At 37.0% G+C, this 26,218-nt stretch overlaps 3 protein-coding genes and 1 long non-coding RNA gene across 8 annotated transcripts; 2 read left to right on the forward strand and 2 right to left on the reverse strand.

The window, feature by feature from the left end:
* Positions 1-1,044: 1,044 nt before the first annotated feature.
* LOC120012697 lies at positions 1,045-2,319 on the forward strand. Its single transcript, XR_005471268.1, has 2 exons — positions 1,045-1,903; positions 2,009-2,319. It is a non-coding gene; the product is annotated as an uncharacterized LOC120012697 (long non-coding RNA).
* A 1,468-nt stretch (positions 2,320-3,787) lies between these two features.
* On the reverse strand, positions 3,788-14,834 carry LOC120012834. Of its 5 annotated transcripts, none has more exons than XM_038864369.1 (14): positions 14,698-14,834; positions 13,630-13,730; positions 12,283-12,512; positions 10,419-10,586; positions 9,211-9,577; positions 8,984-9,127; positions 8,591-8,743; positions 8,391-8,507; positions 8,016-8,096; positions 7,602-7,751; positions 6,548-7,268; positions 5,385-6,418; positions 4,378-4,416; positions 3,788-4,188 (listed from the first exon to the last, which is right to left on the reverse strand). In XM_038864369.1, the coding sequence occupies exons 1-14, from the start codon at positions 14,720-14,722 to the stop codon at positions 4,090-4,092; spliced, it is 3,429 nt and encodes a 1,142-aa protein (XP_038720297.1). In that variant the 5' UTR covers positions 14,723-14,834; the 3' UTR covers positions 3,788-4,089. The 5 variants fall into 5 exon arrangements, with proteins under 5 accessions (XP_038720297.1, XP_038720296.1, XP_038720295.1 ...); XM_038864368.1 differs by adding an exon at positions 4,288-4,301 and having other exon boundaries at positions 5,385-7,268; XM_038864367.1 differs by adding an exon at positions 4,264-4,301 and having other exon boundaries at positions 5,385-7,268.
* Positions 14,835-15,163: 329 nt separating this feature from the next.
* LOC120013527 (cold-regulated 413 inner membrane protein 1, chloroplastic-like) lies at positions 15,164-16,871 on the forward strand. Its single transcript, XM_038865361.1, has 6 exons — positions 15,164-15,385; positions 15,474-15,602; positions 15,895-15,990; positions 16,154-16,218; positions 16,327-16,396; positions 16,489-16,871. Exons 1-6 carry the CDS (start codon positions 15,225-15,227, stop codon positions 16,655-16,657), a joined length of 690 nt encoding a protein of 229 aa, XP_038721289.1. The 5' UTR covers positions 15,164-15,224; the 3' UTR covers positions 16,658-16,871.
* Positions 16,872-17,411: 540 nt separating this feature from the next.
* On the reverse strand, positions 17,412-19,530 carry LOC120013728 (mucin-2-like). The gene is made up of 4 exons (XM_038865640.1): positions 19,342-19,530; positions 18,342-18,893; positions 18,090-18,171; positions 17,412-17,949 (listed from the first exon to the last, which is right to left on the reverse strand). The coding sequence occupies exons 1-4, from the start codon at positions 19,400-19,402 to the stop codon at positions 17,763-17,765; spliced, it is 882 nt and encodes a 293-aa protein (XP_038721568.1). The 5' UTR covers positions 19,403-19,530; the 3' UTR covers positions 17,412-17,762.
* Between the last annotated feature and the right edge of the window lie 6,688 nt (positions 19,531-26,218).

The raw sequence follows: 26,218 nt of genomic DNA on the forward strand, positions 1-26,218 counted from the left end.
GCTCAAACCCCCTGCCAAAAATCTTCTTCGAAGTCAGGTCCTGTAAAAAACAACGGTCAGATAAGAAGACAACAGCACAATTCAGGTGTTTGGCAAGGCGACTGACAGAGAGAAGATTACAAGTAAATTTAGGAACATAATAAACAGAAGGAAGAGTAATATCCGGAGACAAACGGGCACTGCCCTGACTACGAATTGGGAGAGAAGTACCATCAGCAATACAGACAGATTGGTTGATAGGAGTAACAGAAGAGGTGAAGGTGGAAAGCTCACCAGTCATGTGGTTGTTAGCCCCAGAATCCAAAATCCAAGTGGGATTCCCTGACTTACCATGGAAAGCAGTAGGAGTACCTGCAGCAATAACAGCTGATGACTGTAGCTGAGCAATCTGGGACTGGAGCTGGCTCAAATCTGGTGAAAGATGACTATAATCCATCTCGGCAAAAGTAAATTGCCACAGTGCAAGCCAAGAAATCGTAAAATTTTACCCAAAGTTAGGCAGTAGTCGAATCAATTCGTGAAATAATCACGACTGGCAGAGATACACCAAGACAGAGATTTGCCAAAGATAACCCAACAAAGATACTTGCAACACTCGCTAAGAGAAACTGATAGACACGCGCGACGAGAGATAGGTGCGCGCAGAGACAGATACACACAAATATGTTTGAGATAGATGTGTGCGAAAAGAGACAGATGCGAACAGAGTCACGCTTGAGATAAAGAGCTGCCGAAGTCGATGAAAAACAAAAGAGATACGTGCTGCCAGAAAAAGCCGAGAAAACTGCTCGTGAACAGTATCCGTGAACAGTGATGATAAAGAAAACCCTAGGCTTCGATACCAAGAAGAATTGAATAATTTGTGTTGTATATTCATGTTGTGAGGTTGTACATTATATAGTTACATTGAGAGCCCTAAATTAGGGAAACTAAATCAATCAAATCAACCTAATTCTAGGAAACTAAATCAAAGTAATTAAAGGGAATATTTACAACCCATAATTACAAGAAACGTAATATTCTCTCATAATTCCAACACATTGCATTTGCCATTTTTAAAATTCAAACCCATGCATGTCATTTAGCCTGAAAACATAATCAAAACTTGAAATTTGAATTTAATCAATGTTGGGAAAAAGGGGTTGATTAATGAAGGGAAGCGGTGCCTGTTTAATTAGCATGAATGGGCAGGATTATTTGATGAATCTACTACATTTCTGAGTTTCTTATGGCTCAAGCTCGCAATTATTTTATTTAGCACAGATCGTTAAGACGGTTATTATCCTGTGACATAATCATCCCTGCTGCTATGGAACTGCAAGTGAGAAGTTTACACACTCCTTGTTAACGATGCCTAGAGTTTACTATCAGCATGGATCATATGCTAGGTGGTTAGAGTTCTCCCATTATAATGCCTAGTTAAAATGCAGGATAGTCTTCATGATTTAGATTTAAAAACTTAGTTTCAATGATTTGGGAAAACTAAGTTGAGCAGGGACTGTCATTGAGAAGAGGGTACATGTCTTCACTTAGAAAAATCTGGAGAGATTGAGAGCATATCTTAAGGCATGCGATTTTTGCCTGAACACCAAGTTAAAGTTCTCATTGGGAGGCCTGTGCGAAAATATGATCTCATGTGACTGATGATAGCAAATATACGACAGAGTTTGGTTCCCAATGGCCACGCTATGTTCTAAAATTTTTGATTCTATGCATTAAAGTTTGAGTTATTAGACCATTGAAGCGTTGGTAATTCAAGAAGTATCTGTATGGGAGCTACTCTGTCTGTCGGTTCTCGGTTCTCCTGTTAGTTCTGCAGGTCTTTATGGAGATTGAGAAAAAGGGAAATGGGCTTGATCGAGTGCCTGCTAGATTCAAAAATTGGCCAAAGAACTGGTATAGGGTATCATTTCTAAAATTGTAATAATTAGCAATCGCTGCCTGTAATAACATCTGCTGAATATTACAGTCTATTCTCATTTTTTAATTTTGCATGCCTTATCTGCAGGTCATGCGAAGTGCATTACTAGATTATCTGCTAATCACAAAATCATAGGTACGTTGAGTTCCATACACATATTCTTCTGGCCATGGCAGTTCTTGCTATGAATTAATGACAACTCACACATTTTGAATTCCAAAGCAAAGTTGGGAACAGATTGATTAGTGTATTTGTAGATAAAAATATGTATCTTTAGACAGTTCTTTCTAATCCTTTTTATTTGATCTCTCGACTATTCATTTTCTCTGTAAACAAAGCAAGGCATCCAGCCTGTTTAATTTCGCTATAATTTCTACATGTGCTTGATATTGTATTGAGTTGCTTTTATTTGTGGTTCGATCGCCGTTATTAGTCTGCATATGTTATATGGCTCATGCTTTCCAGTCTTACAATTTAGCAAGTGGATCCCATGTAGAATGGCAGGTATATTTCGACTTCTTGCGAATATTTGTTTTCCCCAAGAGTAAGCCCTTCCTCCCTTTCTTTTGCTGTTCATGCCAAGGACCTCTCTACAAGAGGCTGATGATTAACCACTGATGTAGTTGGGTTCTTGTAGTCTGGAAAGACTGGTGATGCTTTAATTTTTTAGGGGATATGATTTGATGGTCGTTTACTCGATACATAAATGCTTTTCCTACTTTCTTGTTGTAACTGCCCTTGCAACAACAATCTGCGATACATGCACACTTTTAAACATGCTTTCGTAATGTGCGTACCAAATTTTTTTGTGTGAACTGGTTTGTCTACGTGGAATACGAGTCCAGTTATTGATTTAGAGACATAAAGAGCTGGACTACCCATGTAGCTTTATGAAAAAAAGAGCTGGACGACTTAAACATGTTTGAATTTACCAAAGAGCAATTGAGGAAGAACTCCATTGGAACAGTATCAAAAACCGATATATATGACGACATGAATTTCTGAGTATTTTACGATTGATGAGGTGACTAGCACATAGCATGGACCAATAAAATGATGACATGTGTCATAATTTTATATATGATATTAAAAATTATCTTTTTACATATCCTCGACTCTTTTGAAACTTATCGTTTTAAGAACAAAGAAGTCTGTTGTACTTAGAAAATTGTTCAATTAAGCCGGCTGTAATTTGAACAAGCATGTCAAATGAGCCCCTTACTTGAAATGGCGGAAAATTCCAGATTCAGCTAATATGCTCTAGAAAAAAAGCAAAGAAACAAGTAACAGAAAATCAATAAATTCACAATGACAATTTTTACTTGTTTATTTTTTCTGTTACGTTCAAACCCCTTCTTCGTTCGAAAAATGTGCCATAGGTTTCCTAATAATCAAATTAAAACTCAAAACCAAACCCTAATTTGATACCCCAAATTGAAACTCAACATACATTGAAACCCTAATTCGAAACCTTAACTAAAACCCTAAATTGAAACTCAACAGACATCGAAACCAAAATCAAATCACATTTTTGAAATCCCGAATCGAAACCCCATTTTGAAACCACTGAAATCCCAATTTGAAACCTAAACTAAAACCCCAAATTGAAACTCAATAGACAATGAACCCTGAATCCAAACCCCAATTTGAAACCTGAAATGAAATCTTAAACTGAAATTCAATAGACATCGAAACCAAAATCAAAACACTTATTCGAAATCCTGAATCAAAACCCCAAATTGAAACTCCATTTCAAAACCACTGAAATCTCAAATCAAAACCCCAAACCAAAACCACAATTTGAAACCCCAAATTGAAACTCAACAGTCAACAAATTGACAGAAATGTACACGCCACCAAGGTGAATTACAGCAGAATATGATCTTGTAAATATGGAAATATTGAAAACATTCTAGTGTTCTGAAACACTACTCACCTATCCGTAGTTCATACAAGTTCGCAGTCGGCGGTCTTCATTGGTTATATTCCCATTTGTCACGATTGAAAAACACAGTTAAATGACAATCAACGGTACCAAACTTATATAAAGTACATTGCCTATAAATACTCGATGAAATGTTTTTTTTCTCTATCTAGGGAAACTATTTACATTAAGGATGACATTACACTTGGGCAAGGCATCATACTGTAGATGACAAGAGGCAACATTATCGACTCTGGGGAGAATGTGATTCCTTACTCGGAGATATAACATATGACGCTCCAGGAAAACCTGCACTTTGTGGTGGGGGTGTCAACCCTGGCCCCTGTTTTGATAAAAAGATATATTTAGAACAGGGCATCATGAGTTATAGAATAAGAAAGCAAGTTGAAATGCATACAATCCATCTTTTTCCTCTACCCACTATCTCATCAGCAACTGCTCCACCAAACCACGAACACCATGTCAAGAAGTAATATTGCTCCAGTATGTGAAATAACGTGTTTTAACTAACCTGAGATGCCACGTGTTGTCTCGCTTCCGCCAGAGCTTCCTGTAGTCGAAGTATGTGAGTCAGGATGCAAAGGAAAGAGACAAACTGATATGTTAGAAAATCATTTTAACCTTCCATTTCCTCAGTGGATATTGGTAACTCCTCATGCACTACGTATTTTTCGTTCTAACAAAGCTGGTAACTACAAGATGGAAAACCTATTATTTGACAGGCCCTGCATCTTCTACATGTCCCAAACCCTCAAACTCATATAACATCCACGCTTAAGTTAATGCAGTACAACATTTAAAGTGGAAATGTGACTCATCGACTCAAGGGTCCCCATAACTTATGGCACCTCTATCAGGTCAAGCATGCTTTTTTGGCTAATGAGCAACATGAATTTACTGCATTGGAAGTCAACAACAATACTACAAAGAGAGAAGGGTGCAGAAAAGGAGAATAAATGAGTCCAAAACTCATAAAAGTTGAAAGACTCTAAAATTGAGACAGAAATATTATTGTAATTGCAAGGTCGAACCCCTCGCAACATAATCCAATTGAATATAGTTGCAGAAAATTACGTATTCTGAGTTGGATATAGCTGGCAGAAAAAAACACTTTCACTTAATTGCCACATTCATGACATGGTATGAAAATATCGATCCACAAGGTATATTTCTTATTTTACCATATGGTTCACATACCCAACAGTTATCTTCACTGATGCACATAATTTATTAACTCCTTTCTGTGTAGGTTTGACACCATATAAAAGAAAAAGAGAATACGAGTTTTGAATCACACACTAGTGCTTTGAGAAGAAGTTCTCCATCTATCCTTCTTTCTGCATTATAAATGTTGTGGTGGTTTGACTTAATAAAATAGTGTGCACTGCTATGTCACAAACATTTATTCAAGGGTTGATTCAAAATAGAAATTTATGCAATACCATACGATTGTTATGATTGCAAGTTTTGGCGTTGAGGGGGTTAAAAAATCAAGTCATTGCCTTTAATCTAGAATACCTGTTTGCAGTTGTTCTGTGATGCCTTAATTTCTTCGTGTAGCGTTCCTTCCCGTTCACGTAGCTGCTGTTGCTGCTCTGATGAGAGCTCTTCCTGTTGCTGCTCTGATGAGAGCTCTTCCTGTTGTTGTTGATGATACAGATGATTTTGCAACTGATGTTCAGATTGTTGTTGTTGTGATTGTTGGATTTGCAATTGTTGCTGTTGCAGGTAAAGGATATGCTGTTGCTGCTGAAGCTGATGCTGTTGCAGTTGATAGGGATACTGTTGCTGCAGAAACTGCTGTTGATATTGCAACTGCCATTGTTGTTGTTGTTGCAGAAACTGCTGTTGCTGTTGCATTTGCAATGGTTGCTGCTGATCTTGTTGTTGCTGAAGCTGTTGAGGCTGCTCATCAGATAATTGCTGTTGTTGCAACTGTTGCTGCTGAAGGTATTGCTGTTGCAGTTGCAACTGCTGCTGTTGATATTGTTGCTGCAGGAGCTGCTGCTGCTGATGGGGTTGTTGCTGCATAAGAAACTGTTGCTGCTGCTGTTGCTGGTAGTAATAATATTGCCACATTTGATTATATGCTTGGTTATTCTGCAAATCACCATGCTGCTCACTACTTTGTGTGATATGTGGAACCATATGTGCTTGAGGAAAACCAGCAGGTTGAGCTGACGGTTGAGACTGATTTGCAGAGGCAAAATTCTGGTACTGTACATTTTGCACCGACCAGGCTTGAGGTGAAGCTGTTTTAGCTGGAACAGTAGGCGCTACGCGTGCTTGGCTGCCTTGCTGGTTTTGCGGATGCGAAAGTTGAGACGTTTGACTTTGACTAACGGGAATTCGGGTGCCCATTTCAGCTCGCTGGTATTGCTTTTGGGGAGATAACTGCTGCCGTTGGTGAAATCTTCTATGCGAGTGCCCATGAAACCCATATCTGGAATCCTTCCGATTTCTATCACTATTGCTCCTTTGCCGCCAGTTTCCACCACCATTGACATGCATCTGTTGTGATGAGTGAGCTTCTGACGCTGTACTTTGATAATCTGTTGAATGACAAAAATATTCGGAGTGACTTTTGGGAGAATCAGCAATACGAGTACTAACAGTGCTGGATACAAAGTGATCTCCATTACTATCATGATTGATCTCTATCATGCTTTCATTTGACTTACTGTTCACTTGAGGAGATTCGCTCTTCAGCACCTGTCCATTTGAGAAACTAATTTCTATATCAGCTTCACAATCATCAGATACTTTGGGAATTAAATCTCGAGATTTATCACTCTGAGAATCTAAGCAAAGTTTTTCGAGTGAAGGTGGTCTCAAATCCTGCTCAGGTTCAAGATCGTTCTGTTGTTGCATGCTATGTTTTTCAAAGTATTCTTGCGATGATTGGACAATTTGACCATCATTAGTCACTTTTTGTGCTGATTCAAGGGTTAACATATTTGGCTCAGGAGCATCTTCTCTAGGGTGCTCTGAAAATTTGGAGCATACTGGCTCTGCAGTCTCCTGCACATCAATCTCAGATTCTTCCGATTGACGAGGATCAATTGCACCTGCCTCAAATAGAAGTTCACAATTTTCCAGCATTTGAGGATTCTGGTCCAATATTTGAGAGGTGGCATCATGATCAGACAAAGAAACAGGATTGCCTGATGAAGAGAGTTTCTCTTCTTGAAATGGGGACTGGACTCGATGGTCAGAATTGTCAGACAACAGAGGAGGTACAGTGTCAAGAGTTTCTTTTCTTGCTTCTGCGACCAGTTTCCAGGGCTTTGAACTTGCTCCTGGATGCTTAAATGAAGCTGTCCTTACACAGTGCGGGAACAATTTTATATGCTGATGCCAACCTTTCATTACGTCTTTGACATTTCCACAAAGGTCAACAAACTGCAAGTGTCTAAATTTTGTCAGTATTGAAACAAGATCAAATAAGTTGTCTATTAGAAAGATATTTAAAACTGACACTTGCATTGCAATAGATTAACCCTATCACTATTCCTAGAAACTTCCTCTATGTAAGAGACCTTAAAAGTTGTCTGGTATTTCAAGTGTTTCGGTTATCACACACGCCGCTATGGCACCAAAAACAGCTAGAGATTTTGTTCTAATGGCATATGCAAGCGGCCAGAAATTGATCTTCCAGTTCACACCTTACTTTAGGAGAATCATTTATCTACTACAATGGAGTGTGCAAAGTAAGAGCCCAAAATCAAGGTTTACCTCCAGATATAAGTTTGATACATCTTCCACATCTTTTGTGCTTAAACTTTGTGATGAACTGGATGAAAGAGAGATTGAATTAGCAATTATGGGCTCAACCTCATTTATGTGTCTTGATCCCCCATTCATCATTGATAACTTTATCAACTCCTGCAAAAGTAACAATCACAATCTCAGGTTCTCGTAAGTCATTCCCTAGCAGCCAGAATAAATAAGAGGCAGCACAGTTACTCAACTTCAAAGTTCAAACAAAAAGAAAAATTAACCAAATTTCCAATTTGTCCACGGAATTCATCACAAATAAATTGATAGAAAGTAATAAACAGCCGTTTTGATGTTGGCCTAACGCCAATTTATTTCTTATGATACTCTACTTGGGAAGCTTTATGAGACATTAAAAAGGGATAGAAATACCTCCAGAAGTAATTTGCAGGAAGGCATGTGTTTGATACCTTCTATTAGAACGTCTCTGGCAGCATCTGCACTATCAGTTATCTGCGTACCAAGAAAGCTGTTAGGAAAGAATCAATAATCATCTCTGAACCAATGTGCAAGCATTAAGAGAGAGAGAGAGAGAGAGACACTGAAAACAGATTTAAGCATTTTCTTTCAGCTTAGGCATGCACTTGAAAATATTTCACACAACTACACAAGTACATTATATGTGGGTTTTCTCTTTTACTTCTTTTTTTGTTTCCTCTTCTTTTGGGTGCTGGTTGGGGACTTGGAATGCAATCTACATATACTGATAAGATCCTGGAACCAAAAATTGAAACATTCATCAATTACCATGTATTGAAGCCGCGAAAAATGAACATATAAATTTGGAAGAGTATGGGACTTTTCCTTCAATTCAGCCAACTTTAAGGCTTCTTTGAATACATTAGAAGCTTCTGTGAAGTTTCCCTGCCCATGTATGGAGAAAAGAGCACGCCTATCAGAAATGATTCCACCAAATTCAGAAAATGCATAAGTTTGACTAACTATACCTGACGTCTTTCCATGTTAGCTTTTATTACCACATTCTGAACAAATTCGGTGTCTGATTCTTGATCACATTGAAGTAAAGCAGCACGTGCACCAACCAAATCTCCTACGTACTCCTTATGCCTAGCATTGAAAAGATGGATCATTCGCACTCTCTGCAAATGAGGGAGAGGCTATAAGACATTGGATAAGTGGGTAAATAAATTGAGTCCAAGCATCATATTAGAACCAGCAATTAACAACGATGATAAAATGTTGCCGATAAACAAATCAATGCAGTCATTTTTTTGCACAAAACCCTATAAATAGATGGTAAGGACCAATAAAACCCTACAAATAGGTTGGTGCACTTAAATTAAAAGATGAACAGCGATCATCATTAGGAAGATATATACCTTTATGAAAGTTTGTGTTGCTCGCTCCATTGAAAAGTTAGCCGCCTCTCTACCTCCCTTGCTTTCCATGAATTCCGTATAACGCATCCAGAACTCAGGGTAATTAGCACAGGGAATTAAGCATCTCTCATAAAGTTTGGCAGCCTATAATTAATGAAATTAATTTGAGTATCATAAACTAAGCAACAGTGTGAATCAAAATTAAACTAAAAAGCATAGAGCCGTACCCAATCAAAATCTCCTTGCACCTCAATAAAGTTCAGATAGTTATGCCAATTCTCCAATTGGTTGACATCAAGTGGCTTGATGTGGAAATAAGACCGACGAATATTTCTCTCAAAGAAAGATATTTTCTCATCTAACTTACATGCTTCCTGATAGAACCGCTCCCCAAAAGAGATGTACTTCTGCAGCGCTTTATACCTAGTGGGGCCAAAAGGTGAATTCAGCATGTCTTCAATGGCATGCATGACATCACCTACCTCATAAAATGTAGAACTTTCATCATCAGGTGCACATTCTGGTTGTGCATCCAGGGCAGAATTGGTATGACACTTCATTTCCTCTTCCCATATTGCCACCAACTTCTTGAAACTGAAATAAACATATAATTAGTTGCCAATGAGTATTATTAAAATTGTGAATCACCTAACAAGCATAAGAAAGTGGATGATAAGGTATTTTAGGATGGAAACAACAGGATCAAGGTGATGACATCAAAGTACGCCATGGGAACTTTTGGAATAATAGGTTTGTGTGTAGTGTGTGTTCGTGTGTGCTCGGTCTTAGGTCAGGTTTGTTTTACCCACTTTTGGCTTCGGCTTAAGTCTATGTACAGGTGCTTTTTAAAAATTTTCAATAATACGCAAGCATTATTTACCTCACTTTCACTCAGTTCTCTCTTAACCCTCTCTGTTACACTTCTCAACTTGGTATCAGAGCCAACATTGTTACACACAAACCTATTATTCCAACAGCAACAATAAAATGTCACCAAGACATAAATTGTTAATGACCACAGAATAGTTACTTAAGCCAACGCATAAACTAAGATGACATTTCTTTCAAAGCTTAAATAATATGCCTAACATAGGCCTACATTTCCAACTTCAAACGTGCCCCAAAGATTCCATCATCCACTAAGACAATATCTTTTTTTGAATAGAAATCCATAAAGATAATTTTCACCTGTAAGCAACATGTATGAAAGAACTAATATCAAATAAGTTCAGTAAGTTCTAAGCTCATCATTACTATGAAAAAGAAAAAGAAAAGAAAAGGTTCGATCCTGATCCTTGAATCTTGACCTATCGTGTTGGGAAAACTAGAACATAAAGCATTAAGTATCATTTTCAATATCTGGAATCCCAAATACTCATATCATTGCGAGTAGTTTAAGAAACTGTGAAAATAAACTTGGATTAGTGAGATTTACCTATCATAATACTGACGCAACTTTTTCGTTGGAAATTGCAGAGTTTGGATGTAAATAAAAGCGAGGGAACTCCATTGCTGCTGAGAAAACTCATATTCAATGTACTTATCCCACAAGACATGGGAGAGGTAATCTTTCCCAACAAATGACATGCCTCTTTTGAATAATCTGCCAAATGATTTGTAGAAGATGATACAAAAAAACAATCAACATTCAACTGACATAGACCGAAAATGGGTTTGTCTCATTTAGCAAAATGATTATGATGCTAGAAAGTATTCAACATCTAAACATTGAAAAATAGATTTAAAGAGGCTAACTTACATTGAAAAAGGCCAATGAGTACATTCGACACTTTTGTATCAAAAAAAATCCAGAATCCCATGTCTTATTCAGCAATCAGCATTATCTTATCACCAGTTGTTAAAATATGAACAGTAGGCAATCAGAATTTTCATGAAAATGAAAACTAGATTCATGATCCGCCAAAGAAATGTATACATGAGGCTAAGCAAATACAAAAAGACAGCAGAATGCCCAGCAAAACTAAAATGGATAAATTCAACCAATAAAATGCAGGGCTTATAATGTCCGACATCATTCCCCCCAGAACAGATTGAAGTGCCAAACGAATTAATCAAATAGTTATTGAAATGGCTAAGAATATGAATGTACCACATATATGAGAGCTGTTGGACCCAGTAAAAGATAACATTGCGAAATGCGATCAGCTCAGGTCAGGTGACCCAAAAGGACCAAATATAAACCACCAGTTAAAGCAAATGGTAACTAAGACAGCAGTAAAGGTTACAAATAACAGATAGGAGATGGATTTGTACAAGATACCTAGGGCAGTAGAAAGAGTATGAACGCATCTTCTATAATGTTCCTCCAGTATCATAATTCGGGGATTCAAAAGGAGGCTCAATCTTTGAAACATGGGAATCAATTCACTTGGGCTTTCCCAATGGACGCCAAAGGCACATTTGGACTAAACCTCAACCGGTACTGATATATCTTGTCAAATACTCTTCTTAATGCAGCACAGGTTTCATCTCTTCCCCTAGACTCCATTATCATGTCATCACCATAATACCATATACTTACACAATCGTGTCGTATTATGTCATGCAGCAAGATTGTAGCTGCACTTTGATATTTACCCCATCATTTTTTTGAGGCTCACCACTGAACTGGCCCGACTATATATTCTCTAGATGGTTATCCTTCAGTTCAGAAGTGACCTCTTTCTTCACGCCTTCAACTCGTGAGAGACAAGTACCTCTTGCTCCATGTCATCTCATGACAGGTCCTTCCCTGCATACTATACTTATAGAATTCCAGTTTCAGGCCTGACTTTTGCAGTTGAAAGGAATGTGAAGCTAAAAGCCTCACAAGCTCGTGATCTAGCAAAAAAAAGGGCCCAAGAAGAACGTTTTCTATACACCACGATGAGAGATAAGAAAGATGGACTAAGCCCTAAGCTAAATAAAATTTGGGGAAAAAAAAAGAAGAAAATATTTCCTAAGCAGAAGCAATCAACTCCTTGGCATAAGATCAATACAAAGCAGAGGGAGGCACCTTTGCAGTTAGAATTCCCATGGTGAATGCTAAACACTTGTTCACACTTCACACCACCACAGCAACCACCCTCGAAGCCCATGCTTTTCCATAAGCAATACATCATTACAAATCAAACTCCTTGTACAAAACTAAGAAGATAGTTTTAATTTATATGGCATTCCAACTATTGTCAGCGTCAGATTGTTTTGATCACAAAAAAGTTTAATAGTGCAAGTTTCTCACAAAAGTTGCAGCTGATGCGTGTTATGGGAGAAATATTCATGATGCAATTATAAATTACCTACGAACATCAGAAGGGTCCTCAAAAGCCGAAATACCAAAGCTACAATAATCAACCCACACATCGACAGAAAATGTTGCTGATTGCACAGCTCGTTCAAACACTTCAACGCCCTTGTCAATGCCGCAAAAGTGTATCTTGTGATAAGCATATTTCCTCCAATAACCATAGCACAAAGGAAACTTAGACAAGAAAGATTCATAAACCAGACATATCTTCTCTATGTTTTCCTGCAACAATATAATAACAATACTTTATTTCGGCTTAACATATAAATAAACCTGAAGCAGTGAGAGTAAATGCATGCATTAATCACAGTGAATTTTGTTTTTCTCTCTTTTTTCTTTTTCCTTAAAAAACATGTGAACAAGTTAATGATGGCATAAAGCTAGAGAAACACTAATTCGATACAGCAAAGTTAAAAGCAAGAACCCTAAACCTTGCAGATTCCACGCACTCTATTTTTTGTGATTCCATGCACTCTACGGCTCTACCTGACAGTGATGATACTTTTACACCAAAAATATCATCTTTTAAAACTCTTCAGATAGAGATAACAAAATGGTAAGCAGGCTTTGAGATGTATTTGAAGACAACATGCTTGAACTACCTTACAGGATCTGATATATTCTTCTTTGCCAAAAAATTAAGAACAAAAACAAAGTTTGCACCTACCAATATTAAAAAACCGAAAGAGTGCATAAAGATAGATAGTTACAATCTCACTGTGACTTCCTCACTTTAGATAGGGAAACCAAACGGGAAGTTAAATTTCCATTTTAGCAAAAGTCAATTCTCAAATCTCTGATTTTTTTGGTAATAGACTAATATCCCAAAAGGAATATAATCACTTTCTCTCTGTGGATCTTATTTTTTGTACCGCAAATCAGCCCACCAATGTAGATGGTTCCATAGAAGCTGTTACTCATAACATGATTGTCTTTCTGAATTGGCTGGCTCCATATCCAGGCATTGTTGACCTCCTTGCCAACAAACTAGGAGCTCCATTTCCATAAACAAGGTAGACTAGCAGCATTCAACAAGTACTTTCCGTGGAAATAAGAAAATTTTATTCTTAAACTGATGACCATTAGAGTTCCAACATTAGTTATCTGTCAAGCTTTGTAATTTGAGACATCATTTATACAACTACAAGCAAGAACCCTCCTAAACCATAGCTTAACAGTTAAAACTTAAAAGTATTTAGATTATGCTCAATCATAAATACTTTCTGACATGTAAAGGAAATATAAAAAAGATCAAGTCAGTATAAATTTAATGAAATAAGGTCAAATCATGCAAAAATTTATCATTTCAAGAGTAATTAAAAACAGCCACCAAACTTACAGGATATGTCTTCTCAATCTCAGATATGAGTGACATCCATTCATCAAAGTCTAATAAGCCACTAGCGATAACTTCATGAAGTTCGAGCTCCTGAAAATCAACTGACAGAAATGTAGTAATTGATTATATGCTGCTTAGTCTGGGCAGGAAGCTGTTTGCATCACTTTGAGAATAAACAAGGATTTGAAACGTTATGTTCCTCACCAGAGACATACAATTTTCATGGCTTGATAAAGAAGAAACCAACACTTAATGTCACAAAATTGTCAGTAGAAAATGAACCACATATTTTTTGAAAACTACATTTGCAAGTGTGTGAGTAGCTTTATCCAAGAAATATTATATGAAAAGAAGAAAATACTTATTGCAAACAACTCATAATCATTGCACCCTAAAACAGAATACACAAATTCAGTTGCAACAGGTAAAACTGGCTCTAGTGACTGTTTTGCCATTACGATCCAATGCATCTAAAAAAAGTAGAACTAACCAAAACAAAGATAAATGACAAACTTAATAACAAATAACAGTCAACAACAGCACTGAGAACCTTCGGGATAAAAAAAGAACTTAATAATAGTACCAAACTAACCGTAGACTCAGTAAGACTGTGACCTTAATTATTATTCTACATTTGATAAATAATGTCAGAAACATTGAGAGTATGAGACACAGCAGAACACAACAGGTTTCACACTCTAGGCCACCCAACCTCGTACACCTATCCAACCAAACAAGCAAAACTGAATTTAGAATTGACCGCTTGAATTGAAGCATCACCGACACCACGAGTCAAATTCTAATGTTCAATCACCTGGAAGGCATGAACAGTACAGCAACTTGCAATGATCACAAGATAACAACTCAACCAAGCAGATTAATTACGCGCAGTGGCTTCAATTTCAATTTAAAACATTAATTTCTAGATTTCTAAATTCCCAAGAACATTTCGTGTTTGAAGGTTTATTCGATTGTTATTATTGTTGGTTACTTAGGCGTGCCATAGAGACAGACAAAACGAGAAATTCTTCCCAAAAGCAGATTATGATTTAATACAGTACTACTTACCCTCTTCCATGGACTGCACCTCCATCTCCAGATCAAGGGAATGCCGCTTAAAACATCAACCGGGTACTTGCTGAGGAAGAAAAAGGAGGAGGGAAGGCTTGGGTTCAGAGAGAATTCCTTCTTGAGAATTTTTGGGGCCTTTCTGGTAATAAGGGGAATATGAATAATTGGCTTAGCCATTAGGGCTGCGTTTGGCTGGGCTTATCTTGTAGAGCCGGGCTTAGCATAGATCTTAAGGCTGGTCTGGGCTTCATATTGGGCTAAGTTTTGGGCTTCTGCTTGAGTTTGATTGTTTTCGCAACTTCTATGCAAAGCACTCACACCGAGAGAGGCGGCAGGATCCGCCATAGAATCGTGAACCCTGACGTGACCCCCCTAAAAAAAATCTTCCTCCACGTGTGCGGCAAGGCCGGATCAGCCATATTACTACGGGGCCCCACTTTTCCACTACGATCTGAAAACTTTGCGTCCGGCCGAGGAGCAGCCGACAGTCTCTAGGTGATAAAAAGAAGGAATCGGAAGAAGATATGACAATGGCGACGTTTTCTCCCTCATCGACCCTGCCACTCCAGTCCTACAACAACAACGAGCCCTTTCTCTCTCTACGAACTCCGCTTCACCGCTCTAAGCTTCAGTTTGTCAGTGTCACCACCGGCACCTCAAGCTCTCTCTGCTTTAGTCCTCTCAGGTATCATGATTCACTCTTGTAACCAAATTAACCGAATTTAATTGATTTTCGTGAACTTTAATTCTTTCAAATTGTTGTTTTTCGTCAGAACTTCGATTAGTGATGAAAGAGTACTGAGAATGGAAAAGAAGAAGAATAGGAGAGGATTCAGTGCGGTTTGTTACGCTGCACCTCTCACTGCTCGCAACCTCCAGTGGATCTCTACAATTTCTTCTGTGTATGGCTTTGCTCTTGAAGCACTACACGCACATGTGCATATGACGGTGTGAGCGGATATAAATGTCACTTTGAACCGCGACTGCTACAAAATTTTTCTTATTTTCATTGAATGATCCTATGTTGTTATGTTACTGATGAAACCGTCTGTTCCTTTTCAATTCATGAAGCTTAGTGGGATGAACATATCACATATAACTTAATTTTTTGTTGTAACCATCTGTTCCTTGTTCAATTCATGGAGCTTAGTGGGATGGACATATCATATATAACTTAATTCTTTGTTGTTGTAGGGTGTTAATGCTATCAAAGGGCACTGCCGTAAAAAAATCCTTTATCGTCCCATTATTTGCTCTACAAGCACCTGCCAGCATCATATCCTGGATTAGGTAACCGTGGTCAGTTCCATGTGTTTTGTCATATTGTTTTATTGATATGGAAAAACAAGAAAAAGAAATGTTTATTTTCGTCATGCCTTACTTGCGCTCAAAAAGCCTACTTGTGAAACCATGGATTAGTGAACTTATATTAAGTGTGATCACTGATTTGCAGGGGTGAATATGGTATGTGGAGTGCATTCTTGGCACTTCTTGTTCGGCTCTTCTTCTTCATTCCTGGTAGGCTTTGTTAATGAATTCTAAGTTGTCAGCTTGTCTTCTCTATTTTGTGGTTGATTGTGAGATAACAAAATTTCAATTTACTGTATCTGGATTTCTTTTTTGCAGGTGAACTTGAGTTGCCACTTACAGCACTACTTCTGTTGATTGTGGCACCTTATCAAGTTATCAACCTAAGGCAAGTAGATGCACCATGTTGGATGATAAATTGAGACTATTACATCTGTTTTCAGTAGTTTTATTTTTCTTCTTGGTACTTTTTGCTGACAGGGGTACCCAAGAAGGTGCTATTATTTCCTTGATGATAACAGCGTATTTAGCCTACCAGCACTTTTCTGGCGCAGGCAGCTTGCAGAGAGCATTTGACCGAGGTTCAGTTGTCGCCACCTTAGCCGTCATCATTTGTATCACTGCTGTCTCATGCTTGCTCTTGATCTAGTTTTATAAAAATTAAATAAAGTTGTTGAGAGCTATGAATCTTAAGTAAATTACCGAAACTATTACGTTATGAAATAAAGAATCAATCAGGACTTAAATGTTGTTTCCTCTTACCTAACCTATGAGTATTATTTGATTTCTCTTGGATGGACATAATTAACCATCTAAAACTTGTCTTCACTTTTATATATTCTGTAGATATGTTAATGACTTAATGTATATTGTACAATCGCTTCTGATTTTGCATATATTATTGCTTTATTTTGTTCGGGTCAGACTGCCTTCTCCTATTCATGATTATTTCTTCATAATAAAATTTGTCTTCATGTAAAATGAGTTTTGGTAGTTTGCTTCCCACTGGATCAAAAAAAAACCTTATTTCTCCGTGTGGGATAATTTTTTCCTAATCATGCCTATCCCATAACTGAAACCTTAAGCCCCTTCTCTTCCCCCAACCTACCTTTCTTTTGCTCCCTTCAACACATCACTCACACAGACCAATGCATGAAGGTTGGAGTTGACTAGATTAGGGAAAATTATTGATGCAAATACAAGGATGTATAAATTCCTATTGCCTTTTCTAACATATTTGTTTGAAACAGATTGTTCTAAACTTCTAATATTTACATGTATTTGTTCTTACTCCATACAAATCCCAGCTTCTACTTCCTTTCTTCTGCTCTCAGTTAGGTTAAAAGTTTCAGTTAATATAGTATTCGAGAAAGTTTTAGTACTGTTGTTAGTCAATAAATCAATTAATGAACCCATTAATTCCAACTAAATGCTTCTTCCCTGGAAAGAGGAGTTACTAAAGCATATAATAATTTATTCTACTACACTGCAAAAGGAAGTTACTATTTTGATGTGTTTACAAGTACAAGAACCTAACAGATTCTATTCTCTGCTTCATTTCCTCCTTGATTCCCCGTCAACTAATATGCCTACATAGATGAAGTATAGCAATAGATCTTAGGATGAGTATAAAGCCTGGAGAAAACATCTCATTGATGATTCTCCATGCCGAAAAGATGTCTTTGTATTTTGCTGCAGTAGCATAGAAATAGCTATCTCCTCATGGAAAGTGCACGGACTTGATTTCCGTCTTCTTAGAGATAATTTAATGGTAAAAGCGATCCCACCAGACAAGTTGTGAGTAGGAGATAACCAAATGAAACATTGATGGCTGAGCTGGGAAGTCCTGTTGGTTCTGGCACGCCATAAACTGTCTGTCCACCAGGTGTGCTTGTGAATGGGGGGGTCATTGTGGAAGTTGGGATAGCTGGTGAACTCATGCTGCATTTGCAAAAGCGAAAAAGATTCTTAGTTTCACTAATGTAGAAGTTGTATCAATCTTTCCACCCTGGCCATGAGGTTCAAATCCCCTTCCCCAAAGCTTCTCTACAAGAAAATAAGACACGAAGATGAAAATCTACCTTGGTGGCTGGGGTGCAGTTACAGATGGTGGTGTTATAGATGATGTTGTGGAGGATGATGAATAGTGACAGTTCCCACTACCTGTAATGATTCATGAGGAAGAGTTTAGTATCAACCATATATAATTATTATTTTCAAATACACAATACACGTATTGATAATATGAGGATAATATTCACAGTAGGAAAAGGTTAGATTATGAGAATTAGTCAGACCATTATTTGTGGAGGTGGTGATTTGTGAATTCTTACTTGGGTCAGTGTTGGTAAGTTGTGCTGTCCCTCCAAAAACACAGCTAGTTGACCCTGGGTGCTTCTGATAATAGTCATTGAATGCATAAGAAGCATGATCACGAAGTGTATTTGGATCGTAACAGCTTGCACCTTGTTGAACTGCTGAACAGTCTGCACCACCATAGCCACAAGCATAGTCAAGAGCAACCTGTAATGCAGTTGGTGAAGCATTTGGGCTTGCAATACACCATGAGCCACCTGATGAAGCCGGAGTCGTCGTCGTTGGCGGGGTCATTGTCGTTGGGCTTGGAGGTGTTGTGGTTGGTGGGGTCATTGTCGTTGGGCTTGGAGGTGTTATACTTGGCCCAGTTATGATTGGTGTGGGCGGGGTTGGGTTCACCCCAGGATAGGTACCTGGGGTTGTTGGGTTGACAACAGGAATTGTTCCAGGACTTGTATCCAACTGGGTAGTCGACACTGAAGATGAGAAGAATATCTGGTTCTCTCGACTGCCCACAAGCTCATTTTCCTGAACTGCTTCTGGAGGAGGTTTCTCTGCAACAATTGAACCTGAAGAAGTCCAAAGCAGAATGATTATTTATTTTTTTTCCTGATGAGGTTGATAAGCTTTCATTGACCATGCATGATCAAATGGTAAACCCATAGTTATTCATGGCATATAATAGATGATGAGAGTTATGGTGCCAGAGAAATACAATTGACAGAAAACGAGGCTTATGCAGAAATTCTTTGTCAACCATATTTGTCGAATTTTAAAGCATAGACTGGATCAATTTTGCTGGAGATCTAACAGGACAGGGCTGGCTAGACGGCCTTTTGTGGGCAAATTTTAGCAGGTTCTACCTTTAGCACATATTATTTTTACTAGACGTTCGTGATTTCCCTTTCAATTTTTGTTCAACCTAGACAACAATTCTTATTGCTTTAAGCATTCAGCAATAGAATTCTTGATTTTGCATACAACAAAGTACCAAAATTACAAACGAATGAAAATCACCTGAGCTGAGAACAAGATACAAGAGGAAGAAGGCGAAATGCTGAATAACTCTTGAACCCATGTCTCCAATCTGCAACTATATAATATGGTGTTCTGGACTCCCTTCTTCTATAAGAACAATTAGAGCCAATGTCATAACAGCAAAGAAGGATTTAAAGGATCGTCCTCGAATTTTTTGTTAATATATATATATATATATAACTTGAAGAATCAAAGCTTCCTTGAATTGTAGAGAGATGGAAAGAGGCAAGAAAGAATATTGAGAAGACTTGACAAAGGAGGCATTGTGGGGAGTCGGAATTGGCAAGCAAGTGAAGGTGCATAAAGAGGGAAAAGTTGTCTAAAAGAGTGATCTGCTTGGAATTTAAATCTAGGTGCCTAATATGATATATTAGAATTTGGGTGTTCCGTAATTCCTTAGAATCTACAATTCACATCTAATGATGGAGAAAAAATCAGACAAATTTTAAAAATTGAAAAACAAAAATGTGGTGTGATATGACACACTTTCCAAATCATTGAATTCAAATTGTAGACTCTACAATTTTAAATGAATTACAAAACTCCCAAATCCGATGTATTAATATATTGTTAGTAGTTAAATGTATATATTGGGTGTTCTGGCATTTTCCTTTTGCTCTTTTTTTGTTGTCTCTCTTTTTTCACTGTTTCCTGGGACAAACAAAAGTGAAAGGTAGTTATAGGGAAGATTTATTTATTTTTTAATGTTGATACGCCTAAGGTATTGTATCCATGAAGTGAACGTCCAATTTTGGTTTGTCCATGTTGCTCAAGGAATGTATATCAAGTGAATAAGTTTTAACATTGGTTGTCCTGTACAAATTTAAGAATCTAAGTTTGAGCAGGGGTTAATACAATTTTGGTCATCAAAAAATATCATCCCGTTCAATCAGGTCACTCAATTTTCAAACAGTCCAATTTAGTTATCAAAATTTTTTTTTCCAAAAATGAAAATGATTTCAAAGTAGATTAAATAATCAAACAGGGTAGTTTCTAGACCTTTCAGACATTCAATTCGCTGAGGTGACATCAAAAAATTAATTTTTAAACGAATGTGGCCCTACAAACTAGTGAAAAAAAATGAACCAAAAAAAGTCGAAAGCTAAAATACCAAATTCTTCTTCCTTCTTCTACAATCGTCTCCTTGTAGATGCATCCATGCTCTTGATGGGTGTGGTGAGTTCATGCCTTTACCTTCCACCATCCCAACTAACCCAATATTTTTTTTTCCCAAAAAAAATCCTCAAGAACTTTTAGATACAAAACCCATGTCTACAGACTGCAAAACCTGAGACAAAATTCACATCTGGAAGAAAGTGAATCCAAAGCAGACGTCTAGGTGAGGCTTCTTGGTTAGTGAATATAACCAGAGAAGAGGATCCACACAATCGGCTTCCTCTTCATAGTCATGATTCATGGCTTAGTCGATTAATTTGTAGCCTTCATATCGTGTTTACTCAGATATATCGTTAGAGTTAAGTTTAAATTTCTTCAAGAGGTATTTATGTTCGTCTAATTATATATGAGCAACTAGTGTTCTTAAACAGTAGTGTTAGGTAGTAATCCATGGGAGCCCAATTCTCTTAAATGAAATTTTAAAATGTTTTAACTCCCAAAAGACATGCTAAATTTTAAAAAAAATTACATATTCGGAATCAGCGCATAAAACTCTTTCTAACAATATCCATTGTTGATGAGTTTTATCTGATAAATATTAATTCTATTGTTTTTTTTAATAGAATTTCAAAATCAATGAATTCAGAACTAAAACAATGAATTGTATGACTGTGCTTTAAAAAACAATAGAATTTATATTAAAAAATTCTAAGATAAAAGAGTGGAATAAAGTTATTTCATTGATTTATCTGTTGGACTCTCATGGGCTACCAAACTGATAGGCTACATGTCATTTTCGGTTATTAAATACTAAAAAGTTAAGACTAATATTGGGGATAGTTGGCGAATAAATCCACTATCCATGACATAAACATAATTAAATCAAGGGATAAGTATTGAAATGACCCATGAACTTTCGTGAATGGATCAATTTAACCCCTAAACTTCATTTATGATCAATTTATCCCCTGAACTTTCAAAACTATAATCCGTTATCATTTTCATCTATTTAGCTGATGTGGCAGCAAGCCTAAAAACCACATGTCATGTTAATAACGGAAAACAATTGCCAAATCAGTAAAAATAGACGGAATATGTGCGTAGGAGCTAATGGTATACAGAAGTGAAAGTTCATGGGACAAATTAATCATTTCATGAAAGTTCAGGGGCCATTTCATAACTTCTCCCTTAAATCAATGAATCAATCAATGAATTTACTAATTTATAAGTAAATTCATGTGATGTAATTGTAAATATGTAATTCAAGTATCAGGCCATTGGTCGAGATTCGGGCTTGACCTGAATTTAACCTATGGGGTCGGGTTTTGGACTTGGCTCAACACAAAAACTAAGGCTCAAGTCTGCTCATAAGTCTTTTCGGGCTACCCAGGTCCGATGTCATTTCAGGCTTGGGTCGGGCTTTGGCCCACAAGCTCAGGTCAGGACTCGACCCGCTAGTTGTTCGGTGACCCATGCATGTGTAGTTGTGACTATTTTGAAACAATTTTAATTTTTCCATACTTAAGTTGAAACGTTTGAAAATTGGGTGATTGACTTAAATTTGGGTCATATTTTCAAATTATCAAAAATTGCATTAATTCATTTTAGTAGGGAAAAGTCTAATCACCTAAATCAAATACAATTGTGGATATTATCTTGATAAATATAACTAAATTTCCAAATTAGGCTTAGGACCTGTTAAGTCAACGAGCAATTTTCTCAAACCGTATGACATATATGAACCCAAGCAAGCCCATTGCCCAATTCAAAGAACACCCTAAAATAATCCCCAACACGATCGAACCTCACATCTTCCTTTCTAGTTTCTCCTCCTTTCTGCTGCATCTCACATGCAAGCTCTATGAACTGACACCACTATTGGCTATCTTCATTTCTTGATCATCTGTTCCCTTATTTGCCCTTATTTTCTTCATTCTCTGTAGACGAAGAAGCCATGGAGGAAAGGAAAGGGAGAATCGATGGAGAAAAGGAAAAAAGAGACATATCTGAGAAACGGCTATTGTCTGCATTCTGCACCCTCTGTATGGAGCGGGAGTAGTCATCCTTCCGCATGGAGTGGCTGTCGTCCGCATTCTGCACTTCCCGTTTGATAGGTGGCACAAGAATAAAAAATGTAATGTCTAATCAGCATGACTGCATCTAGTGGAACTGACTTCCCATAAACAATCAAGGGAGGAGTCAAACTAAGAAATCAACCCAAGGAACGTGGGAATCCCAACAATCTCATAATCCCATGCTAACAACCATGCATGATATAAGGAAGTGACTATCTAGATAGGGAAGACATCACAAAGGATCTCCTGGTGTCAGCTTATGACGATTCAAATTCAAACCAAGAGATCAAGACTCAAATCGTAACAAATCTCAATGATGAAATCAAACAAATATTTGGGATAAGAAAATCCCAACAGAGAAGCTCTCCAGTGCCTATAAAAGAACCATCTACTTGAGACGAGGTATGCACTCTCATTAGATTATTGATTAGTCTTGAGAAAGTTTATTACTATTAAGAAAGACACTGACGCGTCGAAGTGTCCCAAGGCCACGAATGGCCGTCCGATCTTGTTCTTGCAGGTTGGAGATTTCACCGTCTACGTCATAGCCTGAACCCCAACTAGTGACATCTAAGGTCGTACAGATTTTTGCATAAATCAACAAATCAATCAATTAACATTTCACGTCTGAACGAATCATCAACTATATTTCCTACAAAGAAATCAACAACTGCATTTCTTACAAATTAAGAAAGTTTGTATCTAATCATGAATAGAAGTATCTACCTCCCCAAACCAACTCTACCATCTTATTCATCAGTACTAAAATCATATTATTTTTTATAATTCTTGACTCTTCATTATGGCTCTCGATGGCTCTTTTCCTTGTCCCCAGTTGACTTGTGTCTTCCTCCTCCTTCTTAAACATGTTCAATTGTGGACATTTTCATGATCACATCTATCTTGCTCGTCCATTGCTGCTTTCTTAGAATTCTCTCCCATATATCATAACTTATTATTCTGTGACCCAATCATGGAGGTTGGGCCGGACAAGGCGGATATCTATGGCTGAAAAGCTTCCAACGTGGGTCAAATAGAACAAAGCTCTCACTAGCCCATATTGATTGGAGTCTCCAACATCAAGTATGGATAGTCAAGGTTTAACGTTTGGGTAGTCTTAATTATTTGTCTTCGTCTTCGTCTGCTTTAGAAGAAACATTGGAATCTACATTTATCTGTCAGTTACTCACAGATGCTCTATGTCACCATAATATTGAACTCAACAGTAAAACGCCTGGGCAAGTTGATAAGAGATCACACGTCAACTGCAACATGAATTAATTTGGTATGCTTTCATACAAACAACCATTTATTTTATATCTGGTTGTTTAACTTTTTCCCTTCCTGAAGCTTACTGCACTTAGAAGATATTGTAGGACCTCATTCCATACTGGATATAAATGGTTTATCTTGTTATTATAGTTTTCATATACCCATCAAATCTTGATTCACAAAAACCTGCATTTTAAACATGTTTTTATGATGAGGACTATTTGCACTCCCTATTTAACTAAGTACACCCCATTATAAATAAACCCCAGCCCAAAACATAACATTTATAAGTATACCCCAATTTCAATTTTTTTAAAATTTAACAATCTGCACCCATAATTTCAGCTGTTGGATCTCACCAACGGCTGAGATTAAAAAAAACTCCGCCGACTATTTCCTCTCCACCTTCATCATGTCATCATTGCTTGCTCCATCATGTCATCATTGCTTGCTCCGGGTAATGGAGCATTACTTGTTGCAGCGCCCATTTGAGCAGCTTTTTGTAGAGGGAGGAACTTGAGGAGGCAAACAAGCTAGCAAATCGGTAATGCTGGTGCTCCCATTGTTTCTTGAGCTGCTGCTGCAACTTCCATTCAAGCTTGGGAGTGACTCTCTCTCCTCTGGTAAGTGAAGGAGGAGTGAAGGGAAGAAGGAAGAGTGAAGGGAAGTGGTAGGGTCAATTGGGGTGATATTAGATAGAGACTTTTTTGTGATTTTGGGGTGTCCTTAGCTAATTCTTGGGTGCAAATAGTCCTCATCTTTTTTATTCTCTACAGTTAGAAAATCCCCCAAAAACCATAATACCAATATTGTTCATTTTTTAGAACCGGCATAATTTTGTTCTTCTCGAACATTGACTATGTATGTAAGCTCAAAAAATATCTCGACTATATGAGAAGAAAATCATAGTTATGCAAATATAATGTATAATTTTTAGTCTTGACGTCTGCGACTATACACTCCTACATACATACTAGACACTCCCACTCGTATACATATTATGACAATTATTATGAGCAAATTATTGTTTGTTTATATGTATTAGTAAATGGTCTCACCCATTTAACAGGTAGTTATATTTGAATTTGAATATAATATAAAGAAAATTAAGGAAAAATTTATGACAAATATAAAATTAGGCAAAAATAAAAATAGGGAAAACATGGGTTATATTTGCACTAAATTTATGCAAAATACACGGCATAATCTAAACGGTAAGGCTCCGTTTGGAACTCCATATAGGATAGTATAATTTTGCTATCCAATATATAAGTTAATCATTGGATAAGTGGATTTATAATTTAATCCTATATAGTGTTTGGGAAAAAATTGGTATTAGACTTGTATAGTATAATTCTTATACAATATAATGTTTTGTTTATTGTTAGACAAAATGATAATATAAGATATGGGCTAATATGTCTGAACTACTCTTAATTAAAATAATTATTTTTTAATTATTTTTTCCTTTTATCAATTTTTATGAAAAATTAAAGATAAAAAATCGTTAGATTTTTATGGCTAGTGTGACTATTTTTTTTTTAAAAGTACATGCAGTGTATAAAGTGGTAAGAGCATGAGCAACTACAATGGCTCAATTTTAAGGGGGCATGAAACCCTTTTGTTGTTTTTTTTAATGGGGAATGAGAATAAAATAGCTCCAATTGTAGTAATTTGTTGTGGACAATATGGAGCATAAGAAATGATTGACCTCCATGTTGTCCCCACCTCTATTAGAGCACTTGCAATGATGTTATTTTGTCTGGGCCAACAAATATGTATGGGGTTTTGTGTTTTGCTGATGTGGTTGTATTGGGTTTTGTGTTTTGCTGATGTGGCTATATTGAGAGATGTGTCTTGGTATAGTTTTATTGGGGATAATATGGAGGGCATGAGAATTTGTTGGCCACCATGTTGGGTGGGAAGGAAAATGTGTAGGAATTTGTGTTTTGCTAATGTAGTTATATTGGGAGATGTGTTTTGTTGATGTGGCTGTATTGAAATACGTGTTTGGCTTGACTTTTTATGTAATAGAGATGTGACACAGTATTGAGTTTTGCTGGCCCAACAAATTTTTGTCATTACAATTGCTCTTACACCAAAAGGTAAGTCATCAAATTTACATCATTATACTAACATTTTGTTGGTCCAGTCACATTATCAAAACACTCAATCTCATCAACAAAACACATTCCTCAATATACTTTGTTGACCCTAATAAAACCACAGCATTGTGATTGCTCTAAGTGGCTAGGGTTTGTTTTTTTTAAGAGAATGCTTTTATCATTTGTCATGTTATCTCTTATTTTATACATTCCGTATAAAATTAAAATGAGTTAAAATGTATTATAATATTATACGACATGTATGGTATAAGAGTTTCATTTATGTTA

Source organism: Tripterygium wilfordii, chromosome 13 (genome assembly GCF_013401445.1).
Source record: "Tripterygium wilfordii isolate XIE 37 chromosome 13, ASM1340144v1, whole genome shotgun sequence".
NCBI classification, from domain to species: Eukaryota; Viridiplantae; Streptophyta; class Magnoliopsida; order Celastrales; family Celastraceae; genus Tripterygium; species Tripterygium wilfordii.